Source organism: Pteropus alecto, unplaced genomic scaffold, assembly GCF_000325575.1.
Source record: "Pteropus alecto unplaced genomic scaffold, ASM32557v1 scaffold25, whole genome shotgun sequence".
Classification (NCBI taxonomy): domain Eukaryota; kingdom Metazoa; phylum Chordata; class Mammalia; order Chiroptera; family Pteropodidae; genus Pteropus; species Pteropus alecto.
The window spans coordinates 36861867-36879877 of NW_006441955.1; the positions used below are offsets into that span (position 1 = coordinate 36861867).

Genomic DNA, 18011 nt, shown 5'->3' on the forward strand with positions numbered 1-18011 from the left:
TCTATTCAAACTCATGTATTATTCTTGCCAAAAGAACCAGAAGAGAATGTTAAGTTTATGTGAATGGAAATTTGAAAATATTTCTGGAAAAAAAGGTCATAGACCAAATGGCAAGTCTCTCTCTCTCTCTCTCCGCTTCTTCTCCTCTCCTCCCGCCACACACACATACACACCACTGCTTCCTATGCCAAACAAGTTCTCTTAATTTCCCAAATAACAAGCAACACTTCCACGTCACAACTGTTCAGCACAAGTTCAAGGTCCGGTTAGACCTCTTAAGGAGGCTGAATATACAAATGGGTCTATGGAGAGGGCACGTCTCTCTTATTTCCTATTAGTCATGCTTGGTTTGAGGGGGTCCCAGGGCCTTGATCCTATACCTAAGAGATGAAAACAGGGCCCTAGCCAGTAGCCAAGAAGATTCTGATTACTTGAGGTCTGTTTGGGTTCTCAGGGGGCAAGAAACATGCTATCCTTTGGGACTGTGTAATATATTTTTTTTCTGAAGGCAGAATAAAACATATTAGCTACTGAAAAAAAAAAATCTTGTTCGGGTAGTATTTACTGATGCTTTGGATTTATTGGATTAATTAAACAGATGCTATGCTGCCAGCACACAAAAAGATGTTTTTTTGAGTTGAATTCTTTGTTTTACTTTCTCCAATTCAAAGAAGGCCTGGAAAACAGTATTGATTTCTAAGTCGAGGATTTACTTAACATAAGGGTAACTAGGTAGCCTTACGTTAAAAGTCTCTTTACAGGGATGACATGGCCTCTGGGAGCTGGTGGAAGGTTCTAGAGTGAAGGACATGCTGCTATCTTGAAAGCACCCAGAAAGAGGTAAAAAGCAGATGAACTGGTGAACAGACAGTGTGACCCACTGTGCTGAGTCCTAGGCTACTGCTACAGGAAATCCAGATTTATCCGGGAGGGAAATTGTTGCTAGGCTACTGGGAGACTGTGGATTTAAAGCATGTTTGTTGCAACCAGACAGTTGTTAAGCATCAGATGAAAAGAGAGGAAGCCGGCTTCAGTGGTGAGGGGGCAACCAGAGGGGACACCCTGAGTACCAGGAAATGCGTCATGAGTGGAGAATTGAGACTAAATCACTCAGAGGTGAGGGGGAAATGCCAAACTGTCTCTAATAGGAGAGGTCACAGAGACATGCTGTCTTCCAGGACTGGAAGAGACAGAGAGTCTAATGACAGGGTGGGCTCTAGGGTATGTGAACAGACAAGTTATGGGACTTTCTTTGGCTCAACAGAAACTAGACCTTTTTCTCTCTATTGTGACTTCAGTCCCAGTATTTGTGGTTGATGAAAACAAAACTGAGTTTGGAATTTAGGAGCAGTCAAAAGGTCACTCCATGAGACAAAAACTTCTTGCTAGTCTGAGGGGTCTGAAGAAGAATGTCCCACCTAAGTGTTCGAGGAGGACATTTCTGAGAGTGGAACAATAATAGGGGGACAGTGGGGCTCTCTGCAAAGTGGCTGTATTCTTGCTTTGGCAAGAACAAAAATGCTTTTTGTTTCAAAGTGCTTTTCTATCTCTTCTCTAATGTGAATGTCACTACCATCCCATAAGATATGTAACATAGGTCTTGTTATCTTGATCTTACAGATAGGGAGGCTGAGATCCTTTTAAATGACAGCAAGTTAGGAAGTTAAGGGCCAACCCAGAGCCAGGACCAGTCTCCTGGCCACCAAGGGATCTTCGTGTGCTGCAGCAGGCTGCCCACTCTCTGGTCCTCTTACCATTGGGTCCCATGCTCAGGGGAGAAACTGATGACTTCATAAGGAGAGTTAAGGAAGAATTTGTGTCTATACTGAGACACTTCAGAAAAGAACATGTATTAATGGTAGGCAGGAAAGAAATTTTAATGGAAAAGCTCTTAACCTGGCATCTGCCTTCATAGGTTCCATGAGACACACCTCTTATGTGAACTTATATTTCTCTAGGGAAAAGGTTTAGAGCTGTTGTCAGATTCTCAAAGGTAGTCCTAAGCCATAAAAAGGTTAAGAACTACTCTTATATAGAGATAAGAAATATAAGAGGTTAAAATCTTTCTTAAAACCCGTTTACCGTGGAGAGAACCTGATGCCTACCTAATAAGCTGGTGCTCAAACTATATCTACTGAATAAAGGCCAGGACCCCAGGACCCATTATCCTAAGAGCAGCCTTCACATGGGCCTGCTAGTGACCTGAGTGACTTCAGTTTTGACCTCTCAGTACTTGTTTCTTTTTAAATTCATAAAAACAACACATGATCTGTCACAAAAATAAGCTCTGACCTACTGTATGCCCGGAGCCTAAAAGAAGTCAAGGCAGGCCCAAGACAATCAAGCCCATAGCTAATGTACATTAATATTCCTTCCTCCTATTGCCTTTTTATTTCTTTATTGAAATCTGTTGACCCAGGGGAGATTTTGATCGTAATAGACACAGTTTTGTAGCAGTAGGCAGAAACAAATACTAATGCTGTAAATCAAATATGCTTGCTGTGGCTTAATAATTTTTTAAAAAAATATTTTCTGACTGTGTTTTTGTCTAATGGCCCTCCCTCCCTGCCCCCACCTCTATCCCGCCCCCACCCCCGCATGCTGCTGGCACTGGGCATCACTCCTTTCTCTTCCTCCCTCCCAAAACCATGCATGACACGAAGTGGGAGAAAGTTGACAGACCAAAGATTTAGAAATCGGAAGGGAGAGGAAACCATAAAGTTAAGTCATCAATGGGACGTCAGCGTAAAATCCTGGAGATGCGGGCTTTTCCAGAGAATTTTGACACAGCAGTATCATTCGAAAATTGAAACACAGAGTTGATACTTAACAAACTTCAACCATCACAGAGAGCAGAAACCACAGCCAGCTCACCCTGGGCAGCGTGGAGTCCACCCACATTTATTCCCCATGATTCAGGAATTTAGGACGCAGAGCCAAGAACAAAGCAGGTCATTGAAAGGAGCATGGAGTCAGGACCCCCAAGACTGGGTCCTTTCTTCCCCAGAACGCAGTGTTCAGCCACTCCGTAGTCAAAGAGACACGGGCAAAATGAAGTCAGAAAATTAAAAACCGTGACAGAGTAATAGTTGAGGGGAAGGAAAGAAAGCTGAATCATGCCGCCCTGGAAGCAGCTGCAAAGGGGAAAACCATGGGCCAAAATGCCGGGGAAGCCAGATTTCCTCTATCAACAACCATCGAGAGGGGGGAAGGGAGGGAAAATCAGATTTCCCAGCAGTGTGGCAGGTCTTGGCACCCGCCTCAGTTCCCCGCTGAACTTCCACAAATAAACATCAGAACAGAAGGGACAGATTTGCTTCTCAGCAAGATTTCAAAGCTGTGCACCAGAGTCGAGAGAAAACAGGAAGGATCTAGAAGGAGGAGAAGGAGGAAAAGGGGCATGCTTACCTCCGGGCAAATCAGATGGGAAACATCCCAACCCCTCACCCAAAACCGACACGTCATTTTTTATGAGGTGTGAAACGTTTTAGGCAGTCCTGGCACTATGGGCCCAGGTCTCAGTTCCTGGGTTACAAGCTTGGGGTGGTAAGACCACAGGTGAAGACAAGACTTTTTCAGCTCTCAACTGAGGTGAAACCTCGAGGGGCTCAATCCCTCTGGAGGAAATCCAGCCACCTGGCTGCATATTTCTTTCCCAGCCCACCTAGGTCACTGGACATTCGATATGCGTGTGTGCGCATTCATGTGTGTGTGTGCTCGTGTGCTTGAGTGTCCTTATGGGGATGGGTGGGGTGGAGTAAGGCCATGGTCTTGCATTTGGATTATCTGAAAATGACAACACTTACTCTGACTCCAAGGGGCCGAGGAAAAACACAGCTGGTCCCAGTTGGTGCTAACCCCCAAAACCTCTCTCCGATTCTCTCAGCTCCCCAATTCCTGGGGCTGGAAGTTGAGCTCTCATTGGCTACACACACACACACACACACACACACACACCCAGCTCCTTACACAACAGGGGTAGGTAGCGTCACAGTAGTTTACTGGGATTGGTCCCTCTTTCTTTGTTAATGAGCACTGACTTGGCGTTTACTAAAACCTTATTTATACACTGGCCTACGTGCTATGAGAAACAGCCCGGCGGAACAGAAGGCCCAGCATTCCCTGCACTGGCGCTCTGCGTGGCTGCCTGCCAACCAGCTGCAATAACAGTCTTATCCCAGGGAGGCCCCGCCCCTGGCCTCGAAGCAGCCCCTGCCTCCCCGACGCCCCTCTCAGAGTTGGAGGGAGGACTGGGCTCTGCCCTGAGCCTTTCTGTGCTGCCTCAAGGTTGTTCTAAAAACACTGATAGGAGCAATAAAGGGAGCAATAAAAGCAAAAATCCTGCCTTAATGCTGTAATTTATTTTAGGTTTCCTTATTAGTAATTTTTTTTTTTTTTTTTTGATGTTTAGCCACTTCGTCCATTTGTCGAATGGAAAAGCACATTTGAAGAGCACCAATCAAGGTGTTTGTCCTCTTTGCTAGGGTCCCATGTGTCCTGTCTTGGTCCGGCCTTTCCCCGTAGAGATGAGCAAGAGCAAGAAGATGGCGGGTAGGGGGTGTCCTCCAGGCCCTTCTCCAACTAGTTTCATTCTAGCCAGTCTCTGGGGCCACTCGCCAACTTCATAAAGAGAATGGAAGAGATGATGTGTCTCCACAGCACCCTGGTCTTATGGGGGATCAAATGAAAGTGCTTCGAAGCCTTAGAGACACTTGGGGGTAGTAGTATTATTATGCTTGCTCTACAGAGGTTGATTAGGACTGTAAATCAAACTCCTGTGTTCTAGGTCAGTAATTCTCAGTCCTGGCTGGACATTGAAATGATCTTGGGAAGCTCTGAAAAATACTAAAGGCCAACTGAGTCAGAATCACGGTGGGTGGGAGCCGGGCATTCACAGTCCTTAAAAGCCCCCCAGGTAATTCAATGTGCATCCCCGCTGGAAATCATTGATCTGGGGCCCCAATATTGTCGGTGTTGGCATTTCTAAGCTGCGCTGCTGGGACATGGTCTGTTTGCTGGTCTGGGCTAACTGAGAGTTCAGTGAGGGCGGGAGGGGCATGCCTGGCGCCTTGGCCTCAGCACATGCCTGGAGCCTTGCGGGCATCCAGTTAAAGTTTAAGTGTGTGGACATGCGTACAGGGATGGTGAGTGGGCGTGCAGAACCTATCTCAGGTCAGTGAGGGTGACTGGTTAAAGTTCTCCTCTGGTTTCTTAACTCTAGTACTTGCCGGAGCAGAATATTTATCAGAAAAGATGGACCAGAAAGATGGACCTTTCTGGTCCATCTTTTCTGATAAATATTCTGAAGCCGGAGGCCTGAGTTTGGGTTCAGCCCCTAATGAACAGTTTACCTAGGTCCCCCTTTATCCTGTTATTTCTAGAACTGTCACCCCAGAATTGCTGGTCATGCCCCACAAGTGCATTTACCTATACTAGCAGCCAGAGTCCTTCAAAAAATGACACAAGACTCTGCTCCTTCTCCAGCGACCAGAGGATCGCACGACCCCAGGTGCCCAGGGAACCTCCAACAGCTCTGCAAACACAAGCACTGTTCTCCCAGCTGTATATGATAGGAGGTCTTTATCATCTTACTCATCCTTCTGTCTGATTCTGAAAACAAACCAAGGAGTGTGTCTAAAATCATTTTTTTAAAAACTTTGGACAGAGAAGTTTGAACCACATGGCTTTTTATTCTCCCTGCAGCATGGGGAGCTGAGAGACCTTTTCTGTGGTCCTGGGTTCTCAGTGGTGGTGGCTTCTGTAGGTGCCAATCCCTCTTACCACTGTGGAGCCCCATACCGATGAGCTGGGAACATCATAGAGTAACATTAAGAGAAAGTCAAACTTTGAAAGAGGCAAAGTGTGAACTCTTCCAGAAACTGAGAGGTCTTGGTTTTTTTTGTTGTTTCACTTAAAAAAGCCTTCGGCTTGCCTTTTAAAATGAGCTGAGAGAAGGTTTTCTGGGACTTGAGAGAGAGTATAAAAAGGCAAAACACAAATTTCTCAACCAAGCTCTCAGTGACTGACATTCCCCATAACGCAGTTCTAGAAACTAAAATGTAGGCACACGAAAAAAACCATGATTTAATGTTAGAAGCATTATATATGTCACTTTCTCTGAAGGATTCTAATTTTGAGTGTTTCTTAAAGCATGCCCTACCATGACCTACATCAGAATCACCTGAATTAGTCTCTGGGGGTGGAAATTTGGAATTTGTATATTTTACCAGCTTCTCCGATGATTTTCATATACTCTGAGGTATGAGAACAGCTGCTCTGCCCCTCTTTTACATAATTCCCTCTCATCTTATCCTCTAGCAAAAGAGATTTCAGGTCCCCAAAAAGTATGTCTGGGATGCAACACAGGGTTGAACTAGATCCAAATTTTTGAGACTATGAAATTTTCTTTGTTATTTTTTTTTCTACCCAGAAACAACAAACTTTGCGGTCTAGAGCAGACTCAGAGGAGAGAGAGTGAAGCTCTTATTTATTAAACGCTTTGCATATATTTTTTCATGTATCTTTTCCTACCACTCCATAAGGTGCTATATTTGTTTTATAGGTGAGTGATGGAGCCAGGGGCCATATCTTGCCCATGACCAACTAGCTAAAATATGGTGGGGCAGAGAGTCAAACCAGGCCTCTTTTTCCTTTAAAGATGCTATCAGTCAAGATTCCTTGGGCCTTTGGAGCCTGGAGCTTTCTCAAGAATTGTCTTGAACACCAAGCTTACGATCTCCCCAACTCTCAATTCACAGGTCCCTGATGGCCTGGAACCAGGTCCAGCTGTCTCAGGAATTACCTTCCAAGGGGCAAGCAGTTCAGTTCCTCGCTTACCACACGGAAGAGCTTGAAGAAGTCCACGTTGGCATACAGAGTGTCTTCCACCCACTGTAAGGTGCCCTGGGAGAGGGAGCACATGGCATCACGTACTGTCTGTGCTCCACGTCTCTGGCTGAAGATTATGAAGCGCTCCAGGAGGGCCTCACTGCAGGCGATGTCCTTCAGCACCAGGTCTGGGACTCCATGAGCAAACTGCAAGAAGGAGAAGCGACACTGGAAGCCTGCCTGTCACAGGAGGATACTGATCCCCCAAAGATGTCCACATCTTCACCCACAGTACCTGTAAATGCATTACGTTGCATGGCAAGGGGGCTTAAGATTACAGATGAAATTAAGGTTGCTAATCAGCTGACTTTAAAATAAGGACATTATTTTGGATTATCCGGGTGGACCCAATGTAATCTCAAGGGTCTTTCAGTTGTGGAAGAGGGAGGCAGAAGAATCAATGTCAAGAGTAATGTGACGTGAGGAAGATATAACTAGCCACAGCTGGCCTTGAAAATAAAAGGAAGCCAAAGGATGTGGAGGGTCTCTGAAAACTGGAAAATGGATTTCCCTCTAAACCTCGCCCCCCAGTAAGGAACATAGCCTTGTCAACACCTTGACTTTCAGACTTCTGACCTCTAGAACCAGAAGATAATAAATTTTTGTTGTTTTAAGCCATCAAGTTTACGGTAATTTGTTATAGTATAGCAGCAACAGAAAACTAATACACTCTCAAGCTTCATTTTATTAGAGAGCCATTTAAAATTTGAGAGATTCCCTTCTTAGTACACAATGCTAAGGTGATATCAGTACCTACTCCCTGAAGCTGACGTGGGGGTGTGGCTAGAATGCATTTGGAGTGATGGAGAATAATCGGCCCCCTCCTTTCTCACCAGATTTAGCAAGTAAAAACACTGGACGTCCAGTTAAAATTGAATTTCAGATAAACAATGAACAATTTTTAGTATAAGTATGTCCCAAATAGTCCAAATGAGACATACATATGTTAAAAATTTATTTGAAATTCAAATTAAACTAGGCATTCTGTATTTTATCGGATGACCCTAACCCTTGGATACCCCACATGCTACAGTTCCTGTGGAGTTCATGGACAGTGACTCTTTAACCATAATCCCTACAATGGCCTCCAGAGGTTAAGGGGGTCTCAACACTGGCCAAGTATCCTTGATCAGCTAGCACAGTAACTGACCTCTTAGAGTTCTGAAGGCCAAGCAGAGGGCAAGACCCTGAGTACCGTGAACAGGTTCATGAGCTTCCCTGGCTTCTGAAATCTCCCCATGGCTTCCAATCACATAGCCCTCTAGGCTGGAAAGCATAGTAGGCCCAGGCTCTGCTACCCGCTGCATGGAGACTGTCTGGGCCACAGATGGAAGCCTGGTTCTTAAACGAGGCACTGGTCACGGCCCACACTGGGTTGGTGTGGACTCCATCAATCTCAGGGAACCATCACTAGGTGCATATTCCAGCAGAGCCTTCCTGTTTTTCCCACATTTTACTTCTTATTGCCAAGCAAAATCCTACCCCCACCCTAATTCCAGAGTCTGAAACATTTTGAGGTTAAGGGAACTAATGAGCTAATTTTGTCCAAACCTCTAATATGTCAGGGGAGAAAAGTGACGGGGAAGGGGTTAGGTGACTTGAGAAGGTTACACAACAGGCTATTGAGAAACCTGGGACACCACAAAGGGCCCCAGCTCATTCCTTCACTCAGTCAGTCATTCATTCAGTGCTCACTCACTGAGTTCCCACTGTGCAGGGACTAGGGTAGTTCTTGGGGATACAGAGAGAATAAAGTGAGTTTTCTGCTTTCCAGGGAGCTCCCTGGCTAGCTGGAAACACAGGTAAATAAGTAACAGTAAATTCCAGATTGAGCATAGTCAAACCAGAGCATAGAAGAGTGGGGATAAGAATAGCTAGTATTTACTGAGCATTTACTGTGTGCCAGGCACTTTTCCAAGTGTTTTACATAGATTAATTCTTTTAACCCCCACGACAACCATATATGGTAGGCATTTTTTCAAATCTCCACTTTACAAATGGAAACAGGGGCACAGAGTGGTGAATTAACTTGCTGGAGGTCACACAGTTAACTGTGTGGCCTTGCTGAGATTTGAACCTACAGCTCATGCTTAACCATTACCTGTTAGCTCTGTCTAGCAGGGCAGAAGGAGGGGTTAGGACAAAGAAAGGAGGATTTAGGAATGATTTAACAGAGGAGGTGACATTTGAGCTGAGCTTCGAAGGATGTCCAGGAGTTTACAGGTCTGGGGGTGGAAGGTGGGATTAGGGACGGACCAGAAAACTGTACTACTTCCATTGTCTAATAATTCCCTAGACATTGAAAGAGGCGGGGTAATGTAATTCCCTTCTGAGCTGTGCTCAGACACCAGGCAGAAAGGACCAGGAAAGGTATCTAGTTCTCATGGCAAAGAACAAAATTCTATGTTTGTTGAAGATGATCAATTAGAGAGCTGTAAGCCACATGTGGCTATTTAAATTTAAAGTAATTAAACTTAAATTACATTTAAAATTTAGTTCTTCAGCTGCACTAGCCCTATTTCAAGTGCTTACCTGCCACATATGGCTAGTGGCTATGGTGTTAGACAGCATAGAAAGAGAACATTGCCATCGTAGAAGAAGGTTCTAGCGGATGGTGCTGTTAAGGAGCCTCGGAGTTGGATAGAGACTGAGACCCAGATTGAGAGACAGAGACAGAGAGACACACACACACAGAGAACAGAGAGAGACAAAGAGAGAGAGAGAGAGAGACAGAGAGAGAGAGAAGACAGAGAGACACACACAAAGAGAGAACAGAGAGAGACAAAGAGAGAGAGAGAGAAACAGAGAAAGAGAGAGACAGAGAGAGACAGAGACAAGGAGAGAGACAAAGAGAGGAAGAGAGAGAGAGAGAGAGAGAGAGAGAGAGAGAGAGAGAGAGAGAGGGGGGGGGGGGGGGGAGAGGCAGGCACACAAGGCAACCAGGCTGGGAAGGAGGGCACGGGGCGCAGAGGGAGCTGGGTCAACAGGAATGACCTCAGCAAGTGTGGAAGCTCTAGGCTCCCTGTTAAGATCTGAGGTTTGCTGGTCAGGGAAGCATCTGCTAATCACTAAATAAAGTCTCAACTGGGTGATCCTGGTCCTTTCTCCCCACATGAAAGTCCTCGGCCTTGATGCCAGTAGCACAGCAACTAGAGAATCAAATGTCACGTCACTGAGGAACTGGAAAGAAATTTCCCCTAAATTCCTGTCCTTATCTCCATCTCCCTTTTATTACCAACTGGAAGTCATCACAGGCATTTCCAGGACTTGAGTTTTATGAGCTGAAGAGAAAGCAGAGGAGAAAATGAGCAATTGATGCTGCTGCCACCACACCCCTCCGGTGGGGATAGGAGGGGAAGTGGAGCAAAGCAGCCAGGCCTGACTCCAAGGGCCCCACCAGGAGCCCACTGCAGCCAAGGCCTGGGTACTGCGGCCGCCATGCTCCAAGGGGCCTGACATGCCGCCTGGGGCTGACCCTCAGTTCCTCTCCTCTAGCTTCCGTGAAAACCTCAGGGTCTGAGAAGCCAGAAAAGCAGGTATGGGCTTCTTCGCTTCTGTGCTTGAAAACCTCCTTCAACAGAGCCAGCCCCAATCAGGCGGGTGGGGTGCCCCTCCCTCCTCTGGGATCAGGGGCACCCTGTGCAGACCTTTATCTCAGGACTGACAACAGGCCCTGAAATTCTGTTTATGTCTCGTCTCCCCCGGAGTCTGGGGGAGGTGCAGACCTGGCCAGGAGAGGTGGGAGGGCATCTGCGCTCTAAGCTGCTGCTCACCCTACATTCTCACTGACTTCATCCCAGTAGGAGCCCACACACCTAGGATGCTGGGCCAGGAGCCTGTAAGGCGCCAACCCAGAGTAGCAGTTCTCACCCCTGAGCCTATCAGAATCACCTGGAGGGCTGATTAAAACACACAGATTGCTGGCCGGTCTGGAGTGGGGCCTGAGAATTTGCATTGTGAACCAGCTCCCAGTCCTTGCTGCTCTGGGACCCTGAAAACCACTGAACTGGATGTAAGGAATGAGAAGACCTGGATTCCACTGTGGTTCTGACAATATTTAGCTCTATAGCCTCACACAAATCACTCAGCCACCTCAGTTTCTCCCATCTGTTAGACCCATCTCAGGATTCATGTGAAGAACACACAGCTAAAAGATGTGAAAGTCCTATGTTAGTACTAAAAATGCTCTGAACAAATATAAGAGAGTATGAGATGTAGATGAAATAGATGGGGGAGGTGGGGCGTGGATTAGGTCAGAATAGAGGAAGGAGTTTGCCTGCCATGGAGAAGAAATGGTGCAAGAAATCAAAGGTTTGCTCTGCCTGCTGCCGTTACCAGGTTCTGTAACTGGGAGCAGTAACCTCAGCACACGCAGACTCTCTGCACTGCTGGTTTCTCGACCTGGAACTCTCCTCACAGTTATTTTCATGGCCTCCTTCTCTTCAGTCAGGTCTGCTCAAATACCATCCCCGCCCCCGCCACCACCCCGGGAAGGCCTCGTTGACCATCTCATTTAAAACTGCCCCCATCGCACGCCCCCCAGTCCCTCCTAAACTCCTGATCCTGCTAGATTTTCCTCATAGCCCCCATCTCAACTTAGAAATGCATGGTATCCTTTGCTTCCTTGATTATTGCCTGTCGCCCCACTGGACGTAAGCTCCTGGAGTCAAGGGCTTGCCAGTACTGTTCACACTGTATTCTAGTATTTAAAATGTCCCTAAATATTTAATGAATACAAGAAGAAACCCCAGTTTCCTCAACTAGAAGAGGAGGTTGAGCCACGTGATCTCTAAGGTTCCGTACAGTCCTAAAAATCTGAGATGTTGTAGTGTTACCAAGATTTGTACCTCAGAATCCTATAAGGGGTATGTTGATCATCTCAAGTGACCCCCAGATATTTTTCTGAATATGTGGCATGAATCATGGGTTCTGAATGTGAAAGCAAGAAGGAAAAAAAGCCAAGGTGTTTCTTGCCTTTCTCGGGTTCGTGCTCACCCCTCCCCTCTAGGGACCACTGACGGAGGACATGCACCTACCTGCTCTGGTCGGACCTGGGAGTTGACCAGAAGGTGGACAACTGAGTCAGACAGGCCAATGTTTTTCATGAGAAATAGTGTCAGTGTTTCTTCATCTTTTAGGACATCCAGGATTCGTATTCCTTTTCCTACATATGAATGAGAAAAAAATCAGGATGCTGAAGGGGAGATAAGTCAAAAAGAGATGACATCTAAGATTGATTGGAAACATTTCTAACTTGATTCTCAGAGGAAGGTTCTGTTCTTGGGTTCCCTGGGCATGCCTGGAGGTCAGGGGTCCTGCCAGTAGGCTGTCACCAACACAGTCACATTTACTGCTGAAGCAGTTGAGCAAAGTTTAATGAGAAGGCACAGGAGGTGGGAAAAGTTAGCTCAGGGTCAGGGGTGAGATTGTCAGATGTTTTGTAGGATTGGTCAAGGACAGTGGCTTTCGGCGTGATGGGGGTGAGGAGCTGGAGCAGGGAAATTTTGTCCCCCTGGGAATATTTGGCAATGGCTGGAGATAGTTTTGGTTGTCACACCTGGGGAGATGCTAGTGAGTAGAGAACAGGGATGCTGCTAAACATCCCACAGTGCACAGGACCAACCCTTTCCCTCCAAAACAAAGAACTATCTGGTCCAAAATGCCAATAGTGCTAAGACTGAGAATTGCTGGGATTGGAAGAGACATGTAGTCTGTCCACACTGCAGTTGTCATGGGGTAGAGGATCTTTCTTGGCATTTCTGTCATCTCAGTTAAGGCTCTAAGCTCAGGGTATTGACATGGACAAAGAGAGATGGGGCTGTTTTGGACAAGAAGATGTTCGAATGGGAAAGGGGATGGCCTATTGCTGGGCTTGCAATTTTATGCCCCAATCATCCCAGCCATGCTCTCTCCAGCTCCACTCAAAACCTGCGAGAAGCAGAAACTTCCTCATGGAGAGGGACAAAGGACCGCTCACAGTTCAGGTCACTGTAGGGCAGGTGATTGAACCTCTTTGTGTAAACACTTACCACATCTTCCTCTTAGAGTTGTCGTGGGGGTGACAAGGGACAAGGAATGCAAAGTGCTTAGCTGTCAGGCCTGAAAATAGTGAACGCTCAACAAATACTCGTTCTGACTGCATTCATATTATTCTGACCCCTCCCAGGGGAGTCACACCCAGGGGCCCACTTCCTCTGCCTGCTTCCAGGTCCAACACTGTTACAGTTCATGAGGAGCTGGCCAGAGAAGAAGATTGCAGGCCCAGATATTTATGAAATCATTTCAACATTAAGAGAAAGCATTTGGGTTGCATGAAAATGCCCATGTCTACATCCCAACTTCTCTGGGAGCCTGTTTGACTGCTTATCACTTGGTTCTTCTTGAAATTTAATCATCAAATCCCTCTGCGACTTCCAGGTCCTAACACCACAGAGCCCTTCTCCTCCCTCCCCAGATTCTTCCCTCATGAGGCAGGCAAGAGGCCCAGGCCCTGAGTGCTTGCCAGCCTTCTGCTCCATTTTTTAGGCTGTGACTCTCCCGGCACTGTGCCTTGTCCAGATTAATGTTGCCGTCGCTTTCCTCTTGAAAGGGGATGCGTCAATCACAGGCTAGAACAGGGTGACTGTCCTGAGGTGTCACCGCACTGCCGCCTCTCTCTCCAGGATGGGTGCCCTTTAGAGTTGTGCCGCCAGGTAGCCCAGTATCACTATCCTTTGCACAGGAAAAGCCCAGAGGCTTTAGGGGAATCTGACACACGAGTGAGCCCAAGGGAGGAGGTGGGTTCTGAAAGGGACTGCTCTAATCAATTCTTGCCTTCCCTCCTTTTCAATACTGTGAGTCTGTCATCTTCCAAATTCAGCCCCTGTTTCCTCTCTTCCTTTGTCTGGGGCACCAGTTCAATTGTTCTCCCAATCATTTCTTTATATACGGCATTATATTATATACTCTGGCCTCCAGCATCCCCTCCCCTCCCCGCCCCCCCCACACAATCTCTTGTGAGTAGGGGGTTATGGATTCCATTTTTATTAATATCCCTCTTCATACCTAGCAATGCCGGACACAAAGATGTAAGCCTTTGAAGTCTCCTCTCTCTGACACCCAGCATTAGAGCCTGACATGGAATCAGGGCCTCCATAAATGGATTGGCAAGAGGCACCCAATAAATACCTGTTGTTTTGAGTTAAGAATAAGGAAGCTATTTGACTGTTTATCTCTTTGTTATTCTTTAACTCACTTACCTGACCTTACATAAAAATACTTTGCTGGGGAAAGGGACAAATTGAGGGAGACAGGAAGTGGTTTTGCCCTGGCGTTGCACAGTGTCCTGCCCAGGTGACTGGGCTGCTGTGGCCCATAGGGAGGAGGGGGTAGGAGCTGGGAGTGTGGGGGCCACCCTGTAGAGAGAGTGTGGGGCCCAAAATGTAAGAAGTGGCCGATACCAGACAGAGGCTTCACTAGACTCTCGAGGGAGAAATGTGAGCTGGGGGCCTGAGGAAAGAAAAATAAATTTAGTTTAAAATGTGGTTCTTCTTGTTCTCTTCCCCTGGGAAGATTAGAGCCTGGGGGAGGGGGCTGCTGAGGCCCACGGAGCTGAGGGGAGCTAAGGTGGGAGGGAAGCCAGGAGAATGCATGAGGCTCCTGGGAAGAAGATGTTTAAAGATGATTGAGAGACCTGCAGAGCTTGCTCGGGGGCGAGAGGGGAGGGGGCTTCGTGTCTGTCTTTTACCATTAATCCTCCCCTGTTGAGAATGCTGTACTACAGGTTTGCTAGAAAGGAAAATGCTGCATGGTCAACCATCAGCATACTTTCCCAGGTGACTGGGGAACTGATGGGCAAAAGCACACACCAGTGACAGCCGCCCACCTCACTTTCAAAGACTCAACCCTCCACTGCGACTTTGGGCTGAGGATTCAATGTTCGCAGCAAACCATGTCCCCAGCAAGCAATGTCCCTGGGTGACTCTGGGACCGACTTTGAAATAGTCTGCAGTGCTGACTGTGGATTTCAGTCCCCAGCCTGGAATTCCTTCAGAGACTGTGTGCCACATTTTACTTGGGGATGGGCCCCTGTTCCTTCTGATGGCCAGTTTAGGTCATGGGTTCTGCACAGTCTCAGTTCCCAGCCCCAAATTCCTTTGGGAGCTTTGGCTGGCCTTCCCTGACCTGGTCTCCCCAGACCCCCAAAGCTGCTGTCATTGAAAGATTTTCCCCCACAGCCCGAGGGCCTGCAAATGGAACCACCTGTGCACCAATTCACAACTCATCCTGCTGTGGGGTTAGAAAGTAGTGATTTTGGTTCTCACATGCACACTGTAAAAACCACAGAGAAACTGTGATTTGAAACGACTTCCTGATACTTCCTCCCAGCTAGACTCATGACTGAACACCGAAACGAAAAGTCTCGGGGCGAGCAGTGTAGGCAGTCACTCTAGGGCCTGGACGGCCTTGTTCTCTTCTGCTGTTCAACCTTAGAAAAAATGCTTTCTGGTTGGTGTCCCCCACCTTTTTTTTCCCCTTACGATTAAAATGCTAATTGTGCTCATCCTTTAGTCAAGCTCCAGCTGAGTAAACTCTTCTACCCAAAGCAGCAAAGAACACAATGTTCGTAATTCGGTTTTACTACATCAAGTATACACTTTTCTATTTTTGAAACAGTTTGAATGTAACGAAGTAATCTTACTGTCCCATCGGAACATACTCCTGTCCTGGAGCACCGTGGGGAGAGAGGGCAGAGGGTGGCCGCTGGGAGGGGATCGGAATGTCCCCTCCTTGACCGCCCTGAGCTCCGGAAGCTCCACCGGCTCTCCCCTCCACTCAGCGCGGTCATCTGCACTCAGTCCTTCCACTTCTGCCTGGGAGAGGGCAGGCACGCAGTCCGTCCCTAGGGACTAGGGCAGCACCTGGCTCACTAGACACTCGCCAAACATCTGCTGGATGTTGACTAAGCTGTCCAGGTGAGGCTCCCTGGGCGGATTTGTACCATTCTCCCACTTTTCTTGTTGGGAACCCTAAGTAGGAGCTGCTCTATTCAGCCCCTTCGGTTCCCTTGGTAGACCCCTTCCTCATCCCTGTCATCGCTGAGAGTCATTGCCTCCCCCCGCCCCCATCTCTATCCTTGGAGCAGAAGTGTCCCAGATCCAATTGGCTTCCTTAATAGACTATGAACCCCACCCCCTGAATAGTCTTCCCCACCCCAGCAGCCTCTTCTCCAACCCTAGACTGCAGTGACCCCTGAGTTCCTGGCAGGCCTTGCTTCCTCTCGGCTATTCATCTGCCCTTCCCAGGGATGGGTTCCAGCTGGTGTCCAGGTTTCTGCCATGTCCAGTCCCTCCGGCCACTTACTGCAGATACAACCGGAAAACATCTACTTGTGCTTTAAGAAGAGATGTCAGAGTGGTTACTGGGGTTGGATGTTTTTGTTTCTTGTTTTTCCCGTGGGGAGGAGAGACACAGGAGAGTGGGCACCCCGACCCTTCCTCCTCACTGTTCCTGACTCCAACGGCTCTCCTACCTGCACGACCTCAATGTTCTTGTGACCCATCCAGCCTGGTCTCTCATTTCCTTCACCTCCTCATCAACTAAACCCTTACCTCTGCTCCACTTCAACCACCTTGGCCACACTTTGGGGCTTGCTCTCAGCGCTCCTGTCTGCCTTTAAAATCTTGAATTCACTGTACTTCACTTTCTGACTACATCCATTAATCTGTCCATCTTGCTCATTTTCTTAGAGAGCCTGCTCATTTTCTCAGTCCTTAGACAGGCAGAGTCATGGAACCCCCCAAACCTCTATTTCCTTGCCCCTCTGTTTTCCCCTGGACAATTTTAATACTCCTGGCTTCTTGTCCGTCCTTCTGCATCCTGGATCTGACATGCGTAGTCCAATCACTGCCCTCGACCCCCTTGCCTCCTGGATTTTAGTGGCACCCCCTACATGTCCCCAGCCCCACATCCTCCCACTCTGCACATGCTCTGCCTCAGGCCTAGGATGCCGAATATTACTGGAAGAGATCAGAGGGTCTTATGTATTTATGTCATGATAAACATACTCTCATTGATCTCTCTGAGCCCTTAATGCTACTTGGCATTCCTTGTGCATGTTCCTGTTTACCTCGCTCTCTGGGACTCTGTGAAAGCTGACCCACACCTTCACCTTACTCTGCAAACTCCTCTTTCCTGCTTCCAACACTTAACCTAGCCTCATACTTCCCAGAGCACAAGCTCTCCTGGCACGTTCCTTTCTGTCCCTGGACTCACCTATGATAAGACCCTGCCTGTCCTCCTTCCCAACTTCCTAACTTCCAGGCTGGCAGGAAGAGGAGTCCTCACCCAGGTGACCCTCATGCCACCTCTACATCCCACCCCTTCCTGCCTCCTTCAGTATCTTTTTTCAGCAAATATCCTCACGCTTTCCTGTGTCTTCAGTCTCTCTGATATATGGCGCAAGTGAGAGGCAAGTGAAAACTAAGAACACTGAAGCCCACCTTACCTGCAATTCTCTTAGGGTGAGTCCGGAGGGTGTCCATGAGTTGAGACAAGGTGCGGAGCTCTGTCCAAACATGGCCAAGGTGCTGGCTCTCTGGTGCATTCATGAGGAGTTCCTGAAAATCTCGATATACTCTTGCCAAGCTGGAAGAAAGACGACACCTCATCAATAAAGACAGAGCTGTCATTTTCATAATAATAATACCACCTCGTGAGACTTTTTAAGATACCACCTACGTGACCTAGTTACCACATTATGTATATTTACAATACAGCCAAGGCTAAAGGAGAAAGATTTTTATTTCCTTGTACATATAAAATAACAGACAAGAATAGTGAGCAATTTGTTCAGTATTCCAACTTTGGCAGGGCCAAGTCACCTCTCATCCCCATTCTCTATGCTTTGTCTGTTAGAGAAAACTTAAACAGGATAGTATTAGTTGATATTACTGGAAGTTCTTCCCAACCATCGCCCACTTCACTGAGACCTGCCCTTCCAGATGTTCACAGGGGTAGGTTCTGATGGTCATGCTTAATCCACAAGTTCCTCCTTGCACTTGTGCACACACACATCTCTGCCAAAAAGAATGAAGCCAGGCCAACAAGATATGTTCCCAGGGATTTAAATGATAGTCAAGGAT

The 18011-nt window shown here is 47.3% G+C and overlaps 1 protein-coding gene across 1 annotated transcript in view; it reads right to left on the reverse strand.

Annotated features, from left to right (window-relative positions):
• The window catches only part of ABCA4 (ATP binding cassette subfamily A member 4), a 124355-nt gene that overhangs the window by 95745 nt on the left and 10599 nt on the right, over positions 1–18011 (reverse strand). The window contains exons 3-5 of the mRNA XM_025052022.1: positions 17375–17514; positions 11925–12052; positions 6838–7068 (exon numbers count right to left, since the gene is read on the reverse strand). Of these exons, the coding sequence (XP_024907790.1) occupies positions 6838–7068; positions 11925–12052; positions 17375–17514 (499 nt within the window). The remainder of the gene's footprint in view (positions 1–6837; positions 7069–11924; positions 12053–17374; positions 17515–18011) is intronic.